General features: G+C 54.3%; 4 protein-coding genes across 4 annotated transcripts in view; 1 reads left to right on the plus strand and 3 right to left on the minus strand.

Moving 5' to 3' along the window:
* Window positions 1-1,871: 1,871 nt before the first annotated feature.
* On the minus strand, window positions 1,872-8,203 carry VOLCADRAFT_70090 (uncharacterized protein; the record flags this gene model as incomplete). The annotated part of the gene is made up of 14 exons (XM_002958857.1): window positions 1,872-2,306; window positions 2,602-2,791; window positions 2,852-2,969; window positions 3,304-3,355; window positions 3,559-3,727; window positions 3,870-3,931; window positions 4,297-4,492; window positions 4,900-5,023; window positions 5,712-5,829; window positions 6,754-6,761; window positions 6,919-7,108; window positions 7,550-7,663; window positions 7,930-7,999; window positions 8,163-8,203. Coding segments are annotated over 14 exons (1,887 nt in total), but the record flags the coding sequence as incomplete, so codon positions are not given.
* A 263-nt stretch (window positions 8,204-8,466) lies between these two features.
* vamp73 (uncharacterized protein) lies at window positions 8,467-11,375 on the minus strand. The gene is made up of 5 exons (XM_002958858.1): window positions 10,955-11,375; window positions 10,732-10,870; window positions 10,576-10,654; window positions 10,041-10,145; window positions 8,467-9,508 (listed from the first exon to the last, which is right to left on the minus strand). Exons 1-5 carry the CDS (start codon window positions 11,133-11,135, stop codon window positions 9,347-9,349), a joined length of 666 nt encoding a protein of 221 aa, XP_002958904.1. The 5' UTR covers window positions 11,136-11,375; the 3' UTR covers window positions 8,467-9,346.
* Window positions 11,376-15,298: 3,923 nt separating this feature from the next.
* Window positions 15,299-19,623, minus strand: VOLCADRAFT_108369 (uncharacterized protein). The gene is made up of 5 exons (XM_002958859.1): window positions 19,304-19,623; window positions 18,980-19,073; window positions 18,295-18,402; window positions 16,840-16,963; window positions 15,299-16,526 (listed from the first exon to the last, which is right to left on the minus strand). Exons 1-5 carry the CDS (start codon window positions 19,584-19,586, stop codon window positions 16,449-16,451), a joined length of 687 nt encoding a protein of 228 aa, XP_002958905.1. The 5' UTR covers window positions 19,587-19,623; the 3' UTR covers window positions 15,299-16,448.
* A 363-nt stretch (window positions 19,624-19,986) lies between these two features.
* VOLCADRAFT_100223 (uncharacterized protein) overlaps window positions 19,987-21,286 on the plus strand; it is a gene marked incomplete at both ends in the record, with an annotated part of 18,235 nt that continues 16,935 nt past the window's right edge. Inside the window, 5 exons of the mRNA XM_002958844.1 lie at window positions 19,987-20,036; window positions 20,264-20,314; window positions 20,473-20,610; window positions 21,054-21,064; window positions 21,096-21,148. Coding sequence (XP_002958890.1) covers window positions 19,987-20,036; window positions 20,264-20,314; window positions 20,473-20,610; window positions 21,054-21,064; window positions 21,096-21,148 — 303 coding nt within the window. The remainder of the gene's footprint in view (window positions 20,037-20,263; window positions 20,315-20,472; window positions 20,611-21,053; window positions 21,065-21,095; window positions 21,149-21,286) is intronic.

Below are 21,286 nucleotides of genomic sequence, written 5' to 3' on the forward strand. Positions count from 1 at the left end.
AACCGGAGGAACAGACAGATGGGCGTCGAAGCCAATCCCATGCAGAGCATATAATACCCAGGCCCCTCGCAGCCCCTCCCCAGCTGTGCACCCCACCCCACCCCACCCCATCGCCGTCGCCAACGCTCTGTGGGAAGCCAGCTCTGTGGGAAGCCAGCTGTGCCCCCGACACACCCCACACACCCAAAGAACGCAGAGCATTCTCCGGTTCACCACCTGGGCCAGCCTTGCCCCCCAGCGACATGCACGCCGTCGGGATCCAGGTCATCGCGATGTATCTACCGTTGTATATATCGTATGCGAATTAAGAGGACGCACGTCAACAAATCCGGGGAGCCCAAAAGCCAGCGAGGGAAAAAATGTCGAAGCAAGCAAGAAGGTTCGAGGATTCGCCTTTCCAAGTTTTCGCCTGCAGTGCATCCGGACGCGTGCTGCGGCCCACTTTGTCCAAGGAAAAGCTATACAGCGGACGCAGGGTAGTGCATCGGATAGTACGCACTTCCCACACTTTCCCCCAGGGGACCCCTTTTGTTCGTTCATCCGTCAGGCCCTTTAAAAACCTGGTGTGGTGCCGCACACCGTGTCCGACTCCATCGGGGTCGCACCGCGCCGTGCACCACACCAGCCGGCAGCACAGCACATGCACAATATTCTTCCTTCTGAACGCACGAAGGATGATGCGTTCTTCCTTTTCTCGATGTGCTTCCGGATGGGAATTCTCTCCTGCGGTCCCTACCGCCAGCGCTACCAGCGGCGGCACCTGTCGCCTCAGGTACCGTTGGGGTGTGCCGTGTTCCAGTTCACAGATCCGACAATCGTCGGTTGTCATGTTCCAGTTCCAGAAAGTAGATAAAGCCGCCGCGGTAGAAGAGCGCTAGAAGAACACCTGCCCGGCGCTTTTTTTTCACCATCACCAATTTTTTATGCACGTGCACACGAGACCCAGACCCCTTTTTCTCTACACGCACGTTCACACACACACACACACACATACAGACAGACAGATTCCAAACCCAGGAGAGAAAAAGCAAAAAAGCTGCACTGTGCGTCAATAATTGCCCACCTACAAATTCTCAGACACACCCAATTTTCGCACCATCTGTATCTCTGTATATCGATCCTCTTCACGCACACCTAGAGAAAAAGATACTCTCTCACACACCCAGTATGCATATCCTGCCAAAACGCACATGCAGACTGCAGGTGCGCCCTGGCTCGCGGCCGCGGTTATCTGCACCATGCTGCACCTCTGCATCCATACCCGCACCATCTTAGCAGCACAGCGCCCACTACTCCTATCACTCCGCTCTAACATCTTCCTGGTTCCCACCTGGCACCCACCGGCAGAAGCGCTCCCACTTCGACGCACCGGCCGCCTACCCGCAGACGCCCTCGCCTCCCTTTCTCAATGTCGAGCTATGGAGGTTCAAGACCACAGGGCCCCATCATCATAAACATTATCATCAACATCATTATCATCATCCTCAGCAGCAGCAGCAGCGGCGGCAAGGAATCTGGCCATGAAGCTGTACCGGAGTGCCCCCACCACGCGGACTGTTGCAGGGACACCCGCGCCCCACTAAAACACCTGCCCTGTCCAATGTAACCACCCACCTCTCGCTAGCTCGTCCTTATCTTATTCCCACAGCCGACCCCACCATCACCTCTCCGCCTTTCTCCGCCTTCTCGTCTCATCGCCACGTCTGCCAGCTAGCCTTATTAATACCCTGACCATGATGGTGGCAATTATCGGCCGCGGTGGCCCCCAGCGCAGCAGTCCCGGTAACGGTGGCCCCCGGCGCAGCAGTCCCGGTAACGGTGGCCCCCAGCGCGGCCTGTCTTCTCCACTGGCGTGGCACAGCGGCCAGTTCTTACCTGAACGGCGCCGGCAGCGCCGGCGACGGCGGTACGTACGCCAACGATCTGCCGTACATATCCAGCTCCTCCGGTGTTGGCTCCGGAACTTCCGCTCCCGCCGCGGCACGACCACGAATCACCATAGGTGCCGCTGCACTGGGCACCCCCATGCCACCACCCGCCGCCGCCGCCGCCGCCGCCGCTGCAGCCATGGCTTGCGTTGCCGGCACAAGCGTAGGAGCCCCGACCTGACCGCTTCCGGACACACGTGGCTGGACGACGTGGCGCTTGTGCTCTACTTGCTTATAAGTGTACGACATGGCGACGACGACGAAGGATGCCGTACTGATAGCCATTAGGGCGGCCATGAAGACGAAGAAGAGGTCCAGGCGGCCGTTGTTGAGATCTCGAGGGAGCCACTGCCGACCGGCAATAGCGGGACTGCCCAACTGTGTACGACAAAAGGGTGGGCACGTGAGCATACGTGTAATGAAGCACCAGAACAGAACGTCAACCAACTCGTCATCTTTTTCTTCGGCACACTCCCAAACGAAGAGTGAATGAACACGACCGAGCTTCCCACCGCTCCGTTATGCAACCCCGCAACACCTTAAAACGCCTCAGGCTAAGCCTAGATGCCACTAGACTGCCGAGGCACCCAGTTGCCGTCACGGCCCACCAACCCATCTTGTGCCATCCCCTCCCCCTCCCCTCCCCCTCCCCTCCCCATTCATCCAAACCCACCTGTACGGCCCACACAATGATTCCGCTCAAATACGACCCGATGGCAGTGGAGGCCAGCTGCAGCGCCATGGAGCATGACCGCATCACGTCAGGCGCCTGGTCGTAAAAGAACTCCAGCTGCCCTATGGACGCGAGCACCTCCGACGCGCCCACGATGAAGTACTGGGGCGCCTGCCAAAAGATGGACAGGCTGCACGGGGAAGTGGCGGTCGGGGTGGCGCCATACAACGAGGAAGATGAGGTCGAAGACGAGCCCAGGTGGAGGGGGGGGTCCGCGCCATTCCTGCACATGTCCAGGCTCCTCAGCCGGTACCACTCCACAGCGGCCGCCACCAGCATGGACACCAGGGCCAGCACCATGCCCCAACCTGCCAGAAACAGAGAGCGGGAGGGAGCAGGGGGAGGGAGGCAGCAGGAAGGGGGGGATGTTGACATCGTATCGGGTATCGCAGCAAGGTACTATTGAGTTCGACAGAGGAAGGAAGGAAGGGAAGGAAGGAGATGCGAGAGGGCGGGAGAGAAAGGGGAAGGGGGAGGAGGAGTACGCTAGAAAACCAACTGCAAACAAACCAAACACCACCTTGCCTGCCTCTCAAGCCTGCACGAGCGCTTGTGAGCAGCGACAAGCACGAGAGAGCACTTTCCAAAACGTCGCGTTCGGAACAGGACCAGGACCGGAGGGCCGTAAAACAATGAACTTACCGATGCGTTGCAGCAGGGTGATCTTGCCGCGGCAGCGGGCTATGGCGGGCTCCTGCAAGTAGCACGTGTGTTTCATTGTGTCTGTGTCTGTGTGTGTGTGTGTGTGTGGCGAGGAAAAGAAAAGATAGTCAGGGGGGAGGCGGAGCCAGGTGCGTTTTATCTGACGTGTAAACCCAATCCTAGTGGGCCGTACATAACGCTGCCCACATAGCATTGCTCTATCCAGCCCCAGCCCCAGATTCAGGCCCTCCTCACCAGCAGCTTGTCGTACACCGGGATGAGCAAGATGATGGAGAGTGTGTTGAACAGCGACATGGAGGCGGAGGGCACGTGAAAGTGGGTCGAAGTGAAGGGAAGCACCACCTCACGGGCCATGAGGTTACCCTGCTGCACAAAGAAGCTGCCCATCTGCGTGTAGATGGTCCTGCGGGAGAGGAGGGGAGGTGTGTGTGTGGGGGGGGAGAATTGGGGGAAGACGAACCCCCACGTGACCAAACCCCCGCTTGTCAAATCCCTGGATTATAAACAGCGCCTGCTCCGTTAGCAGCAGCCACAATTCCTCTTACCAGTACAGCATGGTGGTGAAGAACACCGGCATGAGCCTGAGCACCATCTTGACCTCCTCCACCTGTTGCGGCGTGTAGTGCCCCGCCAGGCCGTCCAGGTGCATCACTGTGCCCTGGCTGGTCTGCCAGTCCGTGATGGCATCCTGTGCAGGAGGGGGGGTTGCAAAGGCCAGGGAGGTAGCGGTAAGCGGGTTGTAATAGGGGGTGTAATATAACAATAATAATAATAATAATAATAATAATAATAATAATAATAACAACAACAATAACACGTACGATGGATTTGATTCCGAAGGTCATGAGGGGGGAAAGTGCTGATGCGACCAGCTTTTGTGTCCTGCAGCTGCAGCACGACCCCAATACCCACCCCCACCCCCACCCCACCCACCTCCAGCCACCGGTGGCTCATAGAGGGGCTCATAGGCACCGACATGTTTCTCTGGAATCGCCGCCGCCCTCCCGCCCCTCCTTCCGAATCGGACACCCGCCCAGCAGCAGCCAAATCAAGGTAGCTAGGCAGCGGACTGGCAGACAGCCCGCCGCCTAGCATGGCATGGTGGTGAAGGTGGTGGTTAGAGTTCTTATAGTGGTTATGGCCGTTGGTGGGTGGGGCGCCGCTGATGCTGGTCGGCCGGTGGTCGGCGGGGCCCATGCCGCCCACTCCTCCGGACGAGTAGAGGTGGCCGCCGTGGAGGCTGCTGACGTCAGCGGCACGAGGCTCGACGCCCTTCTTCTTAATCCACCTGCGCGTTTGAGTATTTGGGCGCGTTTGAATTTTTTATGCAGCAAAGTTAAGTAAGCGGTAAGGTTAGAGAGGAGTAGGGAAAAGGTCAGAGAGGTAGTCTTAAAGACAAAACGGACCGAAATCGCAGCTATCACACAATCGCGGTGGAGGTTATATCATTCCCCCACGTTCCCAACCTCACCCTTACGCCCCTTATGAGTGTGGCTTCATTATAGGCTGATACGCCGTACGTCCTGCTACGTCATACGTCGTGCTACGCCGTACGACCTGATGCTCCTCCCCTACCTGTTATGTACGGCGGCGGCAACCACCCTCACCACCCTCTCCATGGGGGACTCGGTGGGCAGCACGTGGCGGTACACGTTGCGACCAGCCACGAACAGCAGCACCGCAGTGGCCATTGCAACGGCTAGCCACATGGAAAGGTACGACACGGAGGTACAGCAGGACGTGAACGACCGAAAAAGGGAAGGGAAGAGCGGGCGCAGTAGAGGTTTGTGAGGGGGGTGGGAGGAGGGCGAGAGGGCCACCCCCCTGGGCTTCAAAACTGAAAGCAACGGAAGCGAAGCGGAGGCGCTGTGGATTAAGGGATCCGGGTGCTAAGGGTGGTGTGCTCATTCCCATGGAAAACCCCGACCTTCCGAGGCCAACACAGGCCCGGCGACTCCGCAGGAATCTCTCCCTTTATCGAACACAGCGCCATGGGTACCTTTCTAGGGTACCCGTGCTTATCCCGCCAACCAGCGCCTGCACCTGGGCCTAGAAATGCATCCCCCCCTCCCTCGACTTGATCTGCGCGACCTGACAAAACGGCAGCGATGGCCCCGTAGGTCACTACCGCCCGCCACACCATACCACACAACGCAGCGCCATCTCCCCATCCCCTCCCCAACCATCCCCTCCCCAGCCCATATAAATCCCACGTACCCGGCAGCCCCAATGCCCGCCCAGGGTGTCAGGTTCGGACTCGCCTTTCCTTACACCGGTCCATCACCGCTGAAGACAAGAACAAGGACAACAAAGATAGCTACCATCACGCGATGGAAGGACCGACCCGCGGGTCGCACACGCCAACCTCGGCGATGTCCAAGACCTACCCGGCACTGAGAAGCCCAGCGTCCAGGACACCTGGTCCTGAATGAAGACAATGACCGTGCAGGCGATCAACGACCCCACGTTGATAGCCAAATAGAACCAGTTGAAGAAGGACTCCTTCTCCCGGCGGTCCTGGAGGGAAGGGGAGGGGAGAGGGGGGAGAGACGAATCATGAACGAGTGAAGCTGCTGCCAAGGGTCGACTGATACGCCAGAAGTATGTCAGACGTATGTCAGAAGTATGTAAGATCAGGCTAGCTAGTATCTTCACGCTGGGTCTTCGGTTCTTATGTAGACACCTTTTTCATCTCTTGTGGTTTCGGATCTCCTGTTCAGGTTCTCAATCGGCCGTACCGCACTCAACCAAGCAGATGTTCTAACCAGCCATACAGCCAACCTGGCAAACCGTGCCTGTCCCCCGTCTACTTCTAAATGCCCCTTCCCTCCCTCCCTTCCCCCTTCCCTCCTCCGTCCATATCACCCATCCCTGCAGCTCCGCCTCCCACCCTACGATGTTTCTGCCAAAGCTCATGCACACACATCCGCCTGCCTGCCAACCACGACTCGGGAACCAGCCATGATGCTCGCTCTTCCCCTCTCTCTTACGCACGCACACACCTCACCTATCCGGCACCGACCCCCAGACCTTCGTCCCAAAACCCCACCCCAAACCTTAGCCTCAATCCCAAGCTCTACCGACATTCCCCTTATCTGCTGGCCCCCCGGAAGCCTTTCCTTTCTTAGTAGTTTTGACAGCACATCTGTACATTAAATCCCGGGCGGGCGACCAAACAAGGCAAAATGTCGGCACAACCTGGGTTTAGGACTGAGCTCACCATGTAATCTGTCCCCTTCCCTCCTCCCCTCCCGGCAAGCCCCCTTCCCCCCCACACACACATACTTACCATTTTCAACACATGCCATACGCTGCACTACGGTTAGCCTGCAACAGCCCGACTCAATACCTCGCCTCCCTTCCTCTCTCCCGTCCCCATGTTTTGCAGGCAGCTCCGGCGTGCAAAGTGCTTTGGGCATCTTCAGTAACAGCTTTGTCTTTTGCAAAAATCCTCCCCCCTACCTACCTTACTGGTCAGTAAGTATTCCTGATGCAGCATTTATCTTGTTCTGGGCTATCCGTCTTTCTCTGGTATCTGCTTCATTCACCAGTGGTTCGTCTTACCCTCCCTTCCTCCTTCCCTCCCTCCCTCACTTGCCTGCGGGTCTGCTTCATTGAACTGGTCCGCTCCGAAGGCGGACACGTTCGGTTTGATGCCCCCCGTCCCCAGTGCGATGACGGACAACGAGGCGATGAGCGCACCCAGCTGCGGCCAGGTGGCCTCGTCGCCATCCGGAGGGGTCAGCCCCGGCAGCCAGGAGGTCAGCGCCAACATCACCATGCCCTGGGCCAGAGAAATCATGCGTGATGGACCAGGCGGTTGGAAAAATGATGGAGACGTGAAACGCATATCGTGTGTGTGGTGCGACATGGCATAAGTCACAGCAGCAGCAGCAGGAGAAGAAGAAGAGGAAAAGGAGGCTGCACAAGTGTCGGTCACTAGACACGTACTGCATAGCCATGCAGTGCAAGGGGGAAGAGGGGGAAGGGGATAAAGTGTGTAGACGAGTGGGGTATACCGTAGCGATCTCAAGTAGCGTACATCCATCTTTGGGGGAAGGGAAAATGCAGATGACCCAAATCGCAATCTGGCCTAATTCAGCTCCAGTCGTGTTCAGGCGGTCAGATGGTGAACGCGCAGGAACAGGGACATTCGGATCAATACCAGATCGGCAATATTGGACTTGCGGACGCCTACAGGTCGGGATACCCCACCCAGCCTCACCACCAAGTATACGGAGGAAAAGACGAGGATCGTCTTGTAACGACCCCATCTCGAATCGGCCAAGTATGCGCCAATAAGGGGGGTCAAGTAACACGTGCCCTCAAACACGCTAACCTGTAGTCAAACATGCCAAATGGGTCCGGTAAGGCATTACGATAAATGACGGGTTTAATGACAACGACTTAATCCGGGTCGCATTTCGTTGATGGAGTTCGCGTTCCCCCCGTATGTTATACACATTGAATAGGGATTTGGGCTCGGAGCTTAATATGGAGCGTTTGATGCCGGCAGCACCCGTACCGTGTATGCATGGCTTCCCAAGCTGGTCAAGGAGTGGCAAGCTTGACGTTTCGAAAGGGTTTCTGGAACGTGCCCCTCACCTGGATTGCTGCGTCTGCCGGGTCTCCACCCATCACCGTTGTGATGTACATGACGAGGTTTGTTGCCAGCCTGAAGACGGGCATATGAACCATCGCCGATCAAAGTTATCCAAGACATATTTAAGGACCACCCTTGGCAGCTTCTGTTACAAGCTGAAGTGGCTTAAGCGTGTCGTTTCAAGGCGGCGCGACAACCCTAACACCACGCCGGCAAACGAAAAGAAGCTACATACCCATAGTATGCCAAGCGCTCGCAAAACTCGTTGCCTGAAAGGGGATAAGTAAGGGGTCATGTGTTTTCGCGGACAATTAAGAACGCACGTGCCAACCCCTTTTCCTTAATGATGGACCCAAATGTACCTACCAAGGATAAAGGGACACACCGTTAACAAAGTAGACTTCTTTGTGCGTGGCTCCGGCTGTTCTAGCAAAGGGAGAGCTTCATCCTTTTGTGTCCGCCTCGGTGCCATCCTAAAACGTTGACTAGCCAAAAGACTGCTTTATATGTATTAGCTAGGTAAGGTCTCAAATATGAATGTCCCGGTTTAGTTACAAAGCATTGCGCTCGTCAGAGGGGCTTCAGAACTCCGTTGCATTTTCCCATGCATTGGCTTCGTCGGCGCTTAGCGCAGTCAGGCCAGCATAAGAAGCATTTAGATATTCCTTTGCCGAAATTCAACACACTCCCGACAGCTTGCGGGAAAGTCCGATTTGTACGGGTGTCGTACAATGACTCGTGATGTAAGGCAGGATGTAAGAGAGGCCGTCAATTGAGGCAGGAATTTTTCCAGGGAGCCAACGCTTTTGCCATCTCGGTGGGTTGGCATCGAGACCTCAGCGATGCAGATAACTTCTCTAAAAGGACGAGCGCTTTGCTAACCGAATGCGAAAATCGCAAAAATTTCAGCAAGTTTAACCATAATACCAACGCCAGCACCCTTCGTGTAGGTGGTGCAATGCGAATCAATGGTGCGGCCGACGGACCCTAATATTCGGTACATGGACACTAAAACGGCACGACCGACGTGGACGCCAGCACACCGTTATGTTAACACACCGTTATGTCACCAGACCCTCGAATCCAGTAGCAATCCTTCTTGATTATTGGGTTGTTCTGTCGATGTACAGGCCATTCTCCGTAACCCGGCCACCTGGCCTGCCAAAGCGCCACGCAGCCTAAAACCCCAACCTTACAAGATTCCAAGATATAGCAGCAAGGCCACCAATCACGACCGCCAACCCAGCCAACCCCCATGTGCCAAGACCACCCAGGAAAAAACAGAAACTACAGGTTCTGCGCGCCTCCGCCCCGCTGCAGCTAACCACAGCGCATACTGACATGCCACCAATAATGCCACCAAATGGGGGACATCATTTCAGGATTTGGGTTCTGTTCTGTGCTCCCTAGCGGTGCCTTTCACTTGCCATGCTTCAGGCAGTTCCCGCCCGAGAAGCAGACAAGCAGGAAGATGATCACCGCCAGCAAGATCACTGCAAAAGCAACCACGATCTTCATCTTGCAATTCTGCAGCCACATCCGACGCCGCAGCGTGCGGCCTTGCCGCTGGAAGCGGTCCGCCTGAGCGACAGGGTAGATACGGCGAGTAGATAGGCGGGGTGGGTTGGCGGCGGCACGCATGCCTCGTGAAGGACATGCAGGCTTCCTCCTCCATCCACGAAAGCAGTTGGTCATGTAACATACGCATGATACCCCGTTTGCATGTCGCCTCGTGTTCCTATTAGGTTCTTCAATTACTCAACTTGAAAAAATCAACGGTTTCCTGGATAATCACAGGTCCCACATTCCCCTGGTCCTGTGGAGCTAAGGAGCCAAACGACCTAGGGACCCGATTGTACCCCGACGCCCTGCCTACTGCAAGACAATTCTGACTTTCTTAAGAGTCGCATATCAAAATGTTTAAATTGCTTTTCCGTTACCAAGTTCAGTCACACCCTGAGGCTTTGCCTAATCAATGCCATCAACAATCCCCGAAGCCAAAAGCTGAGGTAATACCCTAAAACCCTAACATACCCTGCGCTAGCACCTGAGGAACACCCAATTTTCTGATGTTTCATGTAGCTGTTTGACCTGGCAGCACGGACGCTCTTACCTCATTCATGAGGTTCTCCGTCTTGTCCGTCAGCAGCTCGAGCTTCTCACCCCGCGCCAGGACCTTTTCAATGTTCTCCGTCATGATGCCCTTCACCTCATCCACCTGTGCATGGGGAAAGCAAACCATACGTGACGTGCAGCTGTTGCGTCCATCCAGAGCCCTGTCCAATATGGCTCGAGGTATAGGATACCATGTAATTCATCATTATATTCCATGTGCATTAGGACACGCGGTCGCCCAGGTCACAGTGGGATATGTTGGGCCTTATTGGGGTTTGGGGGTTGCACATGCCTAGAGCTGTCATGTATCATAATCAAAACATTGCTACGTCTATTATGCGCACAACACTTGCAACGACATGCCATGCCTACAGCGCCTGCTAGGTTGTGCTTTTTCTGCAGCGACTGTGAGGCATACATGGCGGCGGCATCACGAGGTTCGACATCACCTATGCTATGGTACACATCCCCCTACGCCATGGCCAGATTCCCCGCAATACCCGTTTGCTCCCACCCCACCTCGATCCGCATACCTTCTTTTGCACCGACGCGACCTTCGAGTACTCCTCCGGAAATTGCGTGGCATGTTCCATCATCTGCTTTAGTTGCTTGCTGCGGTGCACACAAGCGGCAAACCTGAGATCAGTATCCTGGCGGCATATTGCCAAATCCCCCTCCTTAAGACTCACCCGAAAGATGAGTTCAGCGCACCCTCCTTCGCTCCTTGTGCCTTGTCGGCGTACTTTATGTTAAACTCGCTGGCCATTTTGTCTAAGAAAGCTGATGGTATAGCCCGTCCATAGGCTTCATCCGCAACAACAAGGTAGGCTGCATGTAGTAGTAAGAGACTTGTTACGCGAACCAGGCCCGGGAATGCATCCATCAAAATCACCTAGCATACTATACACTTACTGAAGCCGCCTCGGTTGAGGAAATTGAACGTATGGCCGTCCACATTGAAAGTGAACTTGCCCTCGTTCTTGCCGGCCTTTTCCAAATAGTCTTTGGCCACCGCACCGAAGTTGCCCGAGAACGCTGCATACTCAGCGACTGTCACCGTGCCTTGTGACACACTGCTGTAGATTAGCGGCATTCTTGTTGCTTTATGACTGCGGCTGCCGTTACCGACAGCCCAGACAGATTTTTGTGCTTAATCAAGTCGTAAACGGCCTTGCTAGGTATGAAAGGCGCTGCAGTTTATATATGGCAGTCTGAATATGGCAGAGGTACCTTCAAGGGCTGCAGCACAAGCAAGGAAAAACAGGGAACAGAGCGGTCAACTCCTAGAAGGTGTCCCGACCTTCTGGTAAATCACAGCATGGTCATATTAACGATCAAACATAACAGCTCCATGGTGTTGCAGAGTACCTGCTTCGTTTCCTGTCCTTCCAGGCTTTGCCGTACGGAGCACCTGCAAGCATCCGAACCTCCATCCGCGTTTCTTAAACATAACAAACTTCAATACGAGATCCGTGATAGTTTCCAGCGCGGGGTCGTGATTACGGCGGCACCTTGCCTAGCATGGAGCCTCAGAATGTCGGAGAAGATACCCTAACCTGTAACCATATCGTACAAACAGAAGGCTCAACGCCGTAGCCTTATGCCTCCAACAATCTTGTATCCAATATGCACGTTATGTAAGAAACGGAAGACTTTGGTTCTTTCCTAAAAGGGAACCCCTTTAGGTGTAGTTGCATCCATGAACTGCTGCACGGACTGCTGCACGGAACTGCTGCACGGAACTGCTGCTGTGCGGCGGTGCAACAGTCGAGAAGGCGGCCAGGAACGCGCGGAGGCGTCGACAGCCCAAGAGCCAAGCATCCGGTTTTGCAGGTCACCCCCGACACACGGCACGCTGGAAAGCATCTCGGAAGGGAAAGGACACACTCGAGGCCATTCGAGAAAGGCTGCGTGCCGTAGGATTGGGCTTAGATACCTGCTCCTGGATACCACCGCAATTCTTATCTTGGGCCATAACCCCGGGACACACGACTCTATTTCATTCCATCAAATCCATGTGTTCCGAAATCGAGACAGTTGCGTGCCCCTCAAGTAATGACCCAATCTGTAGCTAGTGTCTTTCCATTCGCAACCTTTATATGTGTGTCACCCTAAAAATGCCTCACATCATTATCTGTGCGTGAAAGGGACTCGAAGGCACCCAGCCCCTTTCCCACGGGGGCACACTGTAGTAGCTAGCCGCTGAAAAGGCCTCTCGAGATGCTGGTGGTGGTCGCGCTACGCGCGTATTTGTAGAGCCCTACTGTGTACCAGCTACTACACACACTTTCGTCGTCCTCTCCTCCTTTCCCATGTCTGACCTCTCCCTTCCGTTCTCCCCATCCTTTCACCTCCCCCATCCGTTAAGCAAGTACATCTGCGAAACACGCCTCCTCCCCCTGCCCCGATGCAGCGAAGCCAGCCCCCATCCTCCGTGAGGCATGAAGCCGCCAAATGATGAGTCGGTGTATATCCCCTGCAGGGTATATCCCCCCGCCTTTGCACATCCCCCCTCGTCCTCCCCGTCTGCCTAACCACACAACAGAACACCACACAGCCGCACTTCCCACACACCTCCCTGACGGAATACTCCGATGCGAAAATGCATTAAAAAAAAGAAGAAACCGAGCGACATCGACATTAGGAACAAAACAAAAAACGCGCAGCATGTATGAAAAGGTTAACCTGAAGGAAAAACTAACTTCGGTCCTTCGTCCTTAATGCGGCAGCAGCAATAGCAGCTGCAGTAGCAATAGCAGCAGCAGCAGCAATAGCAGACGCGTTGCACATCTAAACACAGCAGCAGCAGCAGCAGCAGCAGCAGGAGCAGCAGCTGCAGCAACATAAGGACAGCCAGCTTCCGTACAAAACACTACTTGTGTTTCAATTCAACAGCCGAACAGCCGTACACGAACAGGAAACACCGACACCCAAATTCCAAGCACACAAGCAAGAGACGTGCGCTATACTTACAGTTTTCAGGCACACACACACAGTCATCACCACGGAGCATTGATGACTGCAAGATCGACACGCAATTTTATGTTGACCACACCGAGATCAACGAGCTCATTCGCGAGCAAAAGGATTGGACGCTAGGAGAGCTTCCACTCGGCAAGGAGTTCTTCGCCTTCACGTTCCCAACCTCACGGCTGCGTGGAGTGAGGAGTCATGACTCCCCAGAGGGCAGTCCTGTAAAGCTCGAGAAGGTGGCATCACACTAAGGCAGGGGAATATTCTTCCTGCTGAACCCGTTCTCCCACCTGCCCGGCTGGGGCGACTAACGCCATGCACGTGAGCGGCAACCTGGCCACCGGTGCTGTAAGGATTGGGAGGGCTATGCTGGAGAGGTATATTGCTGTACACGGATTTGCGCCTGTGAGATATACATGGGAATGTGCAGAGGTGAAGGTTGCGTGGGGTTATGTGGTCCGTCCTTCATCGGTGTTGACATTACGCGGCCCATGTTGTGCGGCTACTGGCATCTTAGACAGTCGAGTGGATGAAGCCGGAGTGATCTGAGGTGGATGTCAGCGGATAGTGATGACCGAGTCTCTCACTTTCCCGGTGCCTGTCTGTAGTACGCTACAATTCCCTTAGAATATTTTAACGATTATAACAGTTAATTTTGTTGACGATTAGACTGAAGTTCTGTACATGTCACGGAATATCTTGATATGACTTGGAGATACCGAATGTTCGTAGCTAACCTAACAGGCTGGGGCCCGGGGCCCCACCGACATTATCCTAGTACGGCAGGACCGTAGTAGAGATTCGTCCGGCAGGTAGGCCGGGATATAAGCTACCCGGGCGGGGTGCTCTGGCCAGGCACTTAAGTATCACGACTGGGGGCTATGCCCAGCCTGGGTCACCCAGGGTTCTTCACCCCGATTCGGGCCCGAACTTTTTCGAGATATTTCCGTTTTGCCCGAAAGGAAAATTGGTGCGCCCCGGAGCATTCCGAACGGATTTGGGGCCTTTTGGAGCATTTTTCGGGGACCCCACCGAAGCCTTTTGAAGGCATTTCCGGAGAAAACCAAACGATATTTAAGCATAAATCTGGATGTTTTCGGGCGCAGGTGGGGCCTGGAAACCGGGCTTGCAGTATAAGGCCCGCTTGGTCACCAGTCAAACAACAAGTACAAATGTGCATTGCGGCTGTTTCGCGGCTGTATCGCAGACATTTTTATACATCTAAGCATATGCACAGTTAAACATGCCCAAGTCAGCTGATGATGAGCGCCCAACCAAGGTGCCCCGCATCTCCCTCGGGATTCACGGCTTCTTTAAGGCATCTGGTAAGTTCCTATCATACAAATATTCCTCCCAGGCGCTATGTTCCAAAATAAAGTCAAACACCTGTTAATTCAGCCGTCCTAGCATATAACGATAGAATCCAGCTAAAATTTACCCCGAAAACCGCTTCAGACAGTTTCGGGGTACCCGAAAACACGGTCAGGTTGACAGGAAAACTTCCGGGGAGGGCCCCGAAAGGTTATCCAGAGGGTTTCGGACACGACCGAAATTTTTGGTTGGGTACCCTGGTGAAGAACCCTGCCTGGGTGCTATGACCAGGCACTTAAGTATCACAACTACTTGGTGTTCGGAGTTCAAGACTCCGCTGCCGCCGTCTCAGAATATTTCGTACCAGTCTATGTACACTAGTGCTTGTTGCTGGGTTGGACTCCATCCCGCTTCAGCCAGGACACCATAAGCCCTGCACTTCCGTGAGACAGTCGCGCCACCAAGTGAGCGACTGCTACACTGTCTCAAGGTTGGGCTTCTTGCGTGCGGATCTGTGCATAATGAGCTCCATGCATGGGCAGATGCGGACTTGGCTGGACAATCCTGGTATGCAATATGGTTGGACCGGGGCCAGAGGTCCATATGGAGGATAAGCTCAAAAATGATCTCATTGGGAGTAGTAGTCCCACGACGCTGGCGTTCTGCACACCACTATCGGCCTCTTAGGATGTCGTGGCCGTCAAACGATGTCCATTGTATAGTATGCATATGCAATGACTCTCAGCAAATATGTTGGGTTCTTTCTTTTCGCTGGCTTGCCCCACATGCTTTGTACGGCAGGTGTCTGGTCTTGTCGCTGTGGAGAGTCAAGGCAAAGCCACCAGGAGTGTGCTCTTCGGTCTGGATGTAAAGGTGGTCGCATCGGTATCCTCCAACGACACTCTGCCTGGGATGTCACAATCTCATCTGCATGTTTACCTATCTTCCTTTTGGGGTCTTAATGACTGTTCTCATTTATTGTTGTTGTTACAGAGTAGGAGGCTTCTGGGCCTATTGAATACAATTGCCTTGGATTGAACACCCTACAGCACCAGCCACCGTTACCACACTTTGCTACACCATCCGAACTGCAAGTCCACAGCGGTCGATCCTGCCTTCTAGGATCCCTCCTCATCCAATCACCCGAACATCCGCAGGGATAGAGGGTAGAGCAATCGCCACCAGTCTAGCGTGCGAATCTCGATCCATCAACTGCCGCCTCAACTCCACATCTCAGCAGCTAGCCATAATCTCACGCTCCCGATAATGTCGGGGGTTTCCGCAGGTATCAAACCCGGGACCTTAAACCGCATAGTGCAGTTGTGTCTCCAGACCAGCCTTTCTCATTTATATTTTCATGGGGCGTCTTCTTTGGGTAACCCAAAGGGTTGTCAGCATTTTTCAAAATTAAATCTTTCCCACACAGCCGCACTTCCCACACACCTCCCTGACGGAATACTCCGATGCGAAAATGCATTAAAAAAAGAAGAAACCGAGCGACATCGAGATTAGGAACAAAACAAAAAACGTGCAGCATGTATGAAAAGGTTAACCTGAAGGAAAACCTAACACGCAATGCCCCTGTGCCTCTCTCTCTCTACATAAAGCTGTGCTTTTCGTCCTTCGATCCTTCGTCCTTAATGCGGCAGCAGTAATAGTAGTAGCAGCAGCAATAGCAGACGCGTTGCACATCTAAACACAGGAGCAGCTGCAGCAACATAGCAACCACCACCTTCCGTACCTCCCACGCTTCCATTCAACAGCCGTACACGAGCACGAAACACCGACACCCATATTCCAAGCACACAAGCAAGAGACGTGCCCCATACTTGCAGTTTTCAGGCACACACACACACACACACTGCCAACACCACGGAGCATGAACACGTCCCATCAATGACAACATTTCCCGCAACAGCAGCAATAGCAGCAGCCCTAGCCTTAAGCAAAGGCGCGCTCATACAAACCTAGCCCCAAGCATATGCCTCAATCTCCTCAAACCCATGCGGAGGTAAGTTAAAGTAAAAAACACCTCCCTCTGCCTCCTCGTCAAGCTCGTCAAGCTCGTCAACCTCCTGCCTGACAGGTCGCCTCACACCCCCCCCCACGGGTGATCCGCCACTCAGAAGTCCCGGACCTGGTAGTCCGCCGCCTCCGCCACCAGGGGCAGTCGCGCTGTGAGGCCCACAAGGCAAGAGCCCTTCAGATATCGGGGGGCGGGGGGGCCATCAGGAAGGCGCGGGGTAAACAGGGGTGAGGAGGTAAGAAAACACATACACACACTTTCCAGGGTAAGGGTAAGGGTAAGGCTGAGTAAACAAAGGTAAAGCAACCCAGGTTGACCCCAGGTACACTTGTACGAAGACGAGCGTTTCTAATGAAAGGGGAGGAGGAAGGGGGTTGCTCAGTTCGTTTTCTGCGTCCAAGCGGTGTGTATGTATATATAAGAGCTATTTGAATCCACGCACTCGCCCCGAGGCTGGCGGGCAGATTGGAGTCGTACAAATACCCACCATGCCGTACGCCGAGCATACCGCAGTGAAGAGGAACAGGGTATTGTACGCCAGGATGTACGCTTGCAGTCCTAGCTCGTCACTGGGGGCCTTCCACACGTCGTTGAGGATGACCTGGGGGATACTGCGGGTAGGGGTGCATGTGTGGGTCGGGGGGGGGGGGGGAAAGAGACCCTTTTAACAGGGGAACAGGGCACTTGCAAGGAAACAAGAAATCAAACGCCACCGCTGCCATCTTTTTCTCTCTCTCTCTCTCTCTCTCTCTCTCTTTCTCTCTCTCTGTCTGTGTGTCTGTGTGTGTGTGTAGAACCATAAGGCCTAGGTTAGAAATTTAGGGAGAGGAGGCTCGGGAGGCTATCCTAACCCAATAAATCAAAATATGACAATATTGCCACAAAGAAGGTTTTTATATTAGTTCACGTTCAAAACTTATAATACCAGGGGAAACGCTCCCATTGGCCATCAAGGAGTTCCATTTTTTGTACGACGTATGTGTACGACGTATGTGTATGACGTCCCCGGGGACATCAGTGAATCCCGGCAGGTGTGACTCAGCTTCAATTGGGTTTGGATGCCGTACTGGGTGCCACCTCCCCCTCGCCAAGTCGCCATCAATCAATCCTATGGCCCCATGTTTCCATCCACCACCACAAATAACAACACAGAGCTTATTTTACCCCACAACTAACAACTAACAACGAAACGGTACTTGCCCTGACCCTCCCACCCACCCACCCAGCACACCATACACACCCACTCACCCCCCCCCGCCCGCCCTCCCCCCAAACCGACCCGGGACAGGGACCCAGCCCTCCTCGTGCATACCCGGAAATCGGTGTTTTTAAAAGTGTTTACTAGGTAGTGACCAAGTGGTTACTGGAAAACCATTCCCTTCCAGAAGGTGGTCGGTCACTAGGAAATATGTTTCTTAGAGTCACCTGCCAGTATTATAAATAACCAGGTGGTCGCCCGGTAGTAGTGACCATCTAAGAAATTTTTTGACGCTTGGATGGGAGCAGTGATGCTTCACTGAGCTCGGCTCGGGAACACGTTGCCGTACATAAGAGTCAAAGTTGGATCTTCGGATGCAAGGTTCTAGTGGGCTCCTGTTCAGCATACTCGCTGGGGAAAAACATTTGTGAGGTGGTTGCCAAGAAAGGAAAACCCCCACAGTAACCACTTGGTCACTAAAAATTACCATGGTGAAAAAAAATTTAAAAACACTGCCAGAAATCCTCAACACCTCATGTCGTACCCCGCCCCTCCTCGAATCACCCCTAAGATCTAAAACACCCCCTCCCCCCCGTTACCGCCTCAACAGTCCTGCAATGAGACAATGCACCCCCTTCCCTCTCCCCGAGACGGGCCTGGCCCGCCCCCTCCCTTTGGAACCCCCCTTCCAGTCCCATCGCTCCCCCTGTCCCCCATCGCTGCGTGTGAGGGCCCTACACTCACATGAGCAGGACGTCCAGCAGCACCGCCTGCATGGCGTGATACCGTACGAAGCGAGGCAAGGAGGTGTTGTTGACGATGCCGTTGTAGATGGCCAAAAATACCAGGAACCTGTAGGACATGGCGGCCGGGGGCGCAGGACGGGGGCGAGGGCGGGGGGGGGGGGATTGCAGATTTGGAGACATATCTTTTATAAAGGAAGGAAGATAAACTACTTTCGGCGGGGGGGGGGGAGGAAATGCGTGCTGCGGCCTCCGCTGCGGCCTCCTTGCGCCTCCTTGGTTGTTTCGTGGCACACCGCCAGCTAAAGAAAGTTTATGTGTGGATACCGACAGACATAAGAGCTGCGCTTGCGGTAGTAGGGTTAAGAGGGGATGTAGCAGCGGTAGCAGATGCCTTGGTGGCGGGGGGGTCGGCTCTTTGGTGAGGTGTTTTGTTTCAAGAAATGTTTGGAAGGGGTTCTTCTTCCGGGGTGGGGATGGAGGTTGCACGGAACCCCGCGTGTGTTGTGATGGGTCTCCAAGGAGTGGTGCCCCCGCTATCCCCCGGCGCGCTGTATAGCAGTACAGGTTGCCGTACATGCGGTGGAAGGTGCTGGAATGACAGACGGCCTAAACAGGTCCTTTGTTCAGGACGCGTTTTTTAATTCATGCGAACGGGATTTTCCCGGCAGCAGCGGATCACTTACGGAGCAAAGGGGAAGGCATGATAGATGTACATCAACGGCGCCACCGGTGCGAAGGCGCGAGCCACGAAGGGGTATTGAATCATGATGAACTTCGCTGCAGATGGTCAGGGAAATCCCATGAAAGGGTTGAGCGCGGCGCGTGGGAGGCTTGCGACGGATGCACCGTTGGCATCTTCACGATCATCAAATAATGTCGCATGACATAAGTCAATCTAAAAGATGTCAGTGGTCCGTTTATCCAAATGCAAAGATGAAAAATGCAGGGACATGAGTCCCTGCATGCAGCGCACACGTTTTACAAGTTGTGTGGTAGGAGGACCTTACCATAAGGAAGACCGTCAAGCAGAGGAAGGAGGAATGGGAGGGCTGCAATTATCCTATCGCCAAAATCGTCCCCATTTTTATTATCGAATAGCGACCGTGCGACGACGACGGGGCGTGTAGATGTGCTTTCTGCAGGTGCCGCTGTATCAAGACTGGGAGCGGCACGTCTTCCTAGAACTTGTTGCTTGACATGAATTCGACAAGGGCCTAGGCCTACACCCCAGGTAGCGCGGTGCAAACCACTTGCGCTGCAAGACAGGGTTGATGGCTGGAGAGCCGCCATGGAATTAAGCTAGAATGCTCCTGGCCTCGAGCTGCTACGACAAAGCAAGGTTTTACACAAGACGTTATGGGAAGATGCTCGGGAACGTCTTCATCACGTACAATTGTCGTACTGACTACCCGAATAGTGACGCCAGGACACCATGGGCATACGTGGGACCTATGATGTCTATGTCAGAACGGAAAACAGGCTTCAAGTGACCCAGCGCACTGGATAGGCTTTCTTTTCTCGCCTCCACAACTCGTTTGTTAGGATTTTTAAGGTTAAGTTGGACATAAAGAAAATTCTGATTGTCATCATAATACTGCTATCTTGCAACGATGTAAGCTGCTCAGCTAGGACGGGCCATGCCAATTAACGACGGTCACAAAAGGGCTTTGTAAGACCGTTTCCTTGTAAAATGGGACGGTTCTCACTACGGCGAGCGCATGAGGATCAGACAACGGATGAGTAAGTTTACGAGACACGTCCAACCCGACGAGCTGCATGGAATTCCGCCATCATAACGCCGTGAAAACTGGCATGTCCTCCTAGACCAGACATTACGTGAAAATGTAATACAACCGCTTGAAATCTTAAGCGTACCTGTAGTGAAGCCAGCATCGAGGGTATTACACATTCCTTGGCTTGGCTGCATCTATCGGCTAAGAACCCAACCGTAACCTGCCCTTCCTCAGGGAAATCGAGTACTACCAACCTGAAACCGGCCAAACCCTGCAGCGCTCCAGGTAGGCCCCAGGCAGCAACTGCGGTACCCGCTTCTTCAGGTGTACGGTGCTCAGGTGTACGGTCCAATGCGGTCCCTAGCCCTCGTTATACACATTGGGTGATTTATACCTCGATAGCTACCATGACCACCTCTGCCATCACCGGTTCCTTCCTGCAGCCTCCGAAACCAAGGCGAATCGGAGAGTGATGCAGAGGGGCCACATCACGGCGGCGCGGGGGGAGCGGGAGGAGGAGGGGGAGCTGGCGGCAGATCTGTGGCAGATAGGCTGCGGCGAACCAGCGTGGACTTCGGAAGGTGACATACACATATACAGACAGACAGACAGGCAGGCAGCCACATGTGCAAAGCATTTATACATACACCTACATATATACATACATACATATATCCTGCCGTGGCTCGGTTGTTAAAAAAACATACACACCAAGAAACAGGCTTTCCGTGTGGTTGCTGTTCTTCTTCTTTCCCTCGCAAATTGGAGGGACTCCCGGGATTGGATTGGTCCCCGGGAGGGGCTGCTGCAAGGAACTACATTTGTACAGACTTACATACTTACTTCTCCATCATGCACCTTCCTGCAGCCTTCCTTTGACATCATGCATGTGTGGATGCCCTAGACAGCAGCGCCTCTCTCCCGGGGACTGAATAAACCCAGTACTAGTGTACGACCGAATCTCCGCACGTGCTTGCCACCAGTGAAACCAACGACCACAACCACCTTCCCGTACAACTGGCAGGCGCATAGCGGGTAAGCTCCGTACCAACCGCCAGTCGCTCAGTCGGGCCAGCTCAGGCCTCGAAGGCAGCGGACACGGAGGTACGGCAGGAGGAGGTACGGCAGGACAAAACCACCAGCTGGACCGGTCCTGGGAGGGCTCCGGGCACCACAGAGATCAGGACGGCTCCAGCCGCCGCCGCCAGCACCTGGCGCCGCCTCCGCCTCAGTCGGCTGTGCCGCCGCCGGCGGCGG

This window comes from Volvox carteri, assembly GCF_000143455.1.
Source record: "Volvox carteri f. nagariensis unplaced genomic scaffold VOLCAscaffold_109, whole genome shotgun sequence".
Taxonomy (NCBI): Eukaryota; Viridiplantae; Chlorophyta; class Chlorophyceae; order Chlamydomonadales; family Volvocaceae; genus Volvox; species Volvox carteri.

What these genes read in the sequence shown, in the direction of transcription:
- vamp73 (XM_002958858.1), bottom strand. Translation starts at nt 11,135, where the DNA reads ATGCCGCTAATCTACAGCAGTGTGTCACAAGGCACGGTGACAGTCGCT. An exon ending in CCTCAACCGAGGCGGCTTCA is followed by an intron (nt 10,871 to 10,954) that starts GTAAGTGTATAG and finishes TACTACATGCAG; the next exon opens with CCTACCTTGTTGTTGCGGAT. An exon ending in GCGCTGAACTCATCTTTCGG is followed by an intron (nt 10,655 to 10,731) that starts GTGAGTCTTAAG and finishes TGTGCACCGCAG; the next exon opens with CAAGCAACTAAAGCAGATGA.
- VOLCADRAFT_108369 (XM_002958859.1), bottom strand. Translation starts at nt 19,586, where the DNA reads ATGGCGGCTCTCCAGCCATCAACCCTGTCTTGCAGCGCAAGTGGTTTG. An exon ending in CTGCTGGACGTCCTGCTCAT is followed by an intron (nt 16,964 to 18,294) that starts GTGAGTGTAGGG and finishes CCCTACCCGCAG; the next exon opens with TATCCCCCAGGTCATCCTCA. An exon ending in TATGCTCGGCGTACGGCATG is followed by an intron (nt 16,527 to 16,839) that starts GTGGGTATTTGT and finishes CGATATCTGAAG; the next exon opens with GGCTCTTGCCTTGTGGGCCT.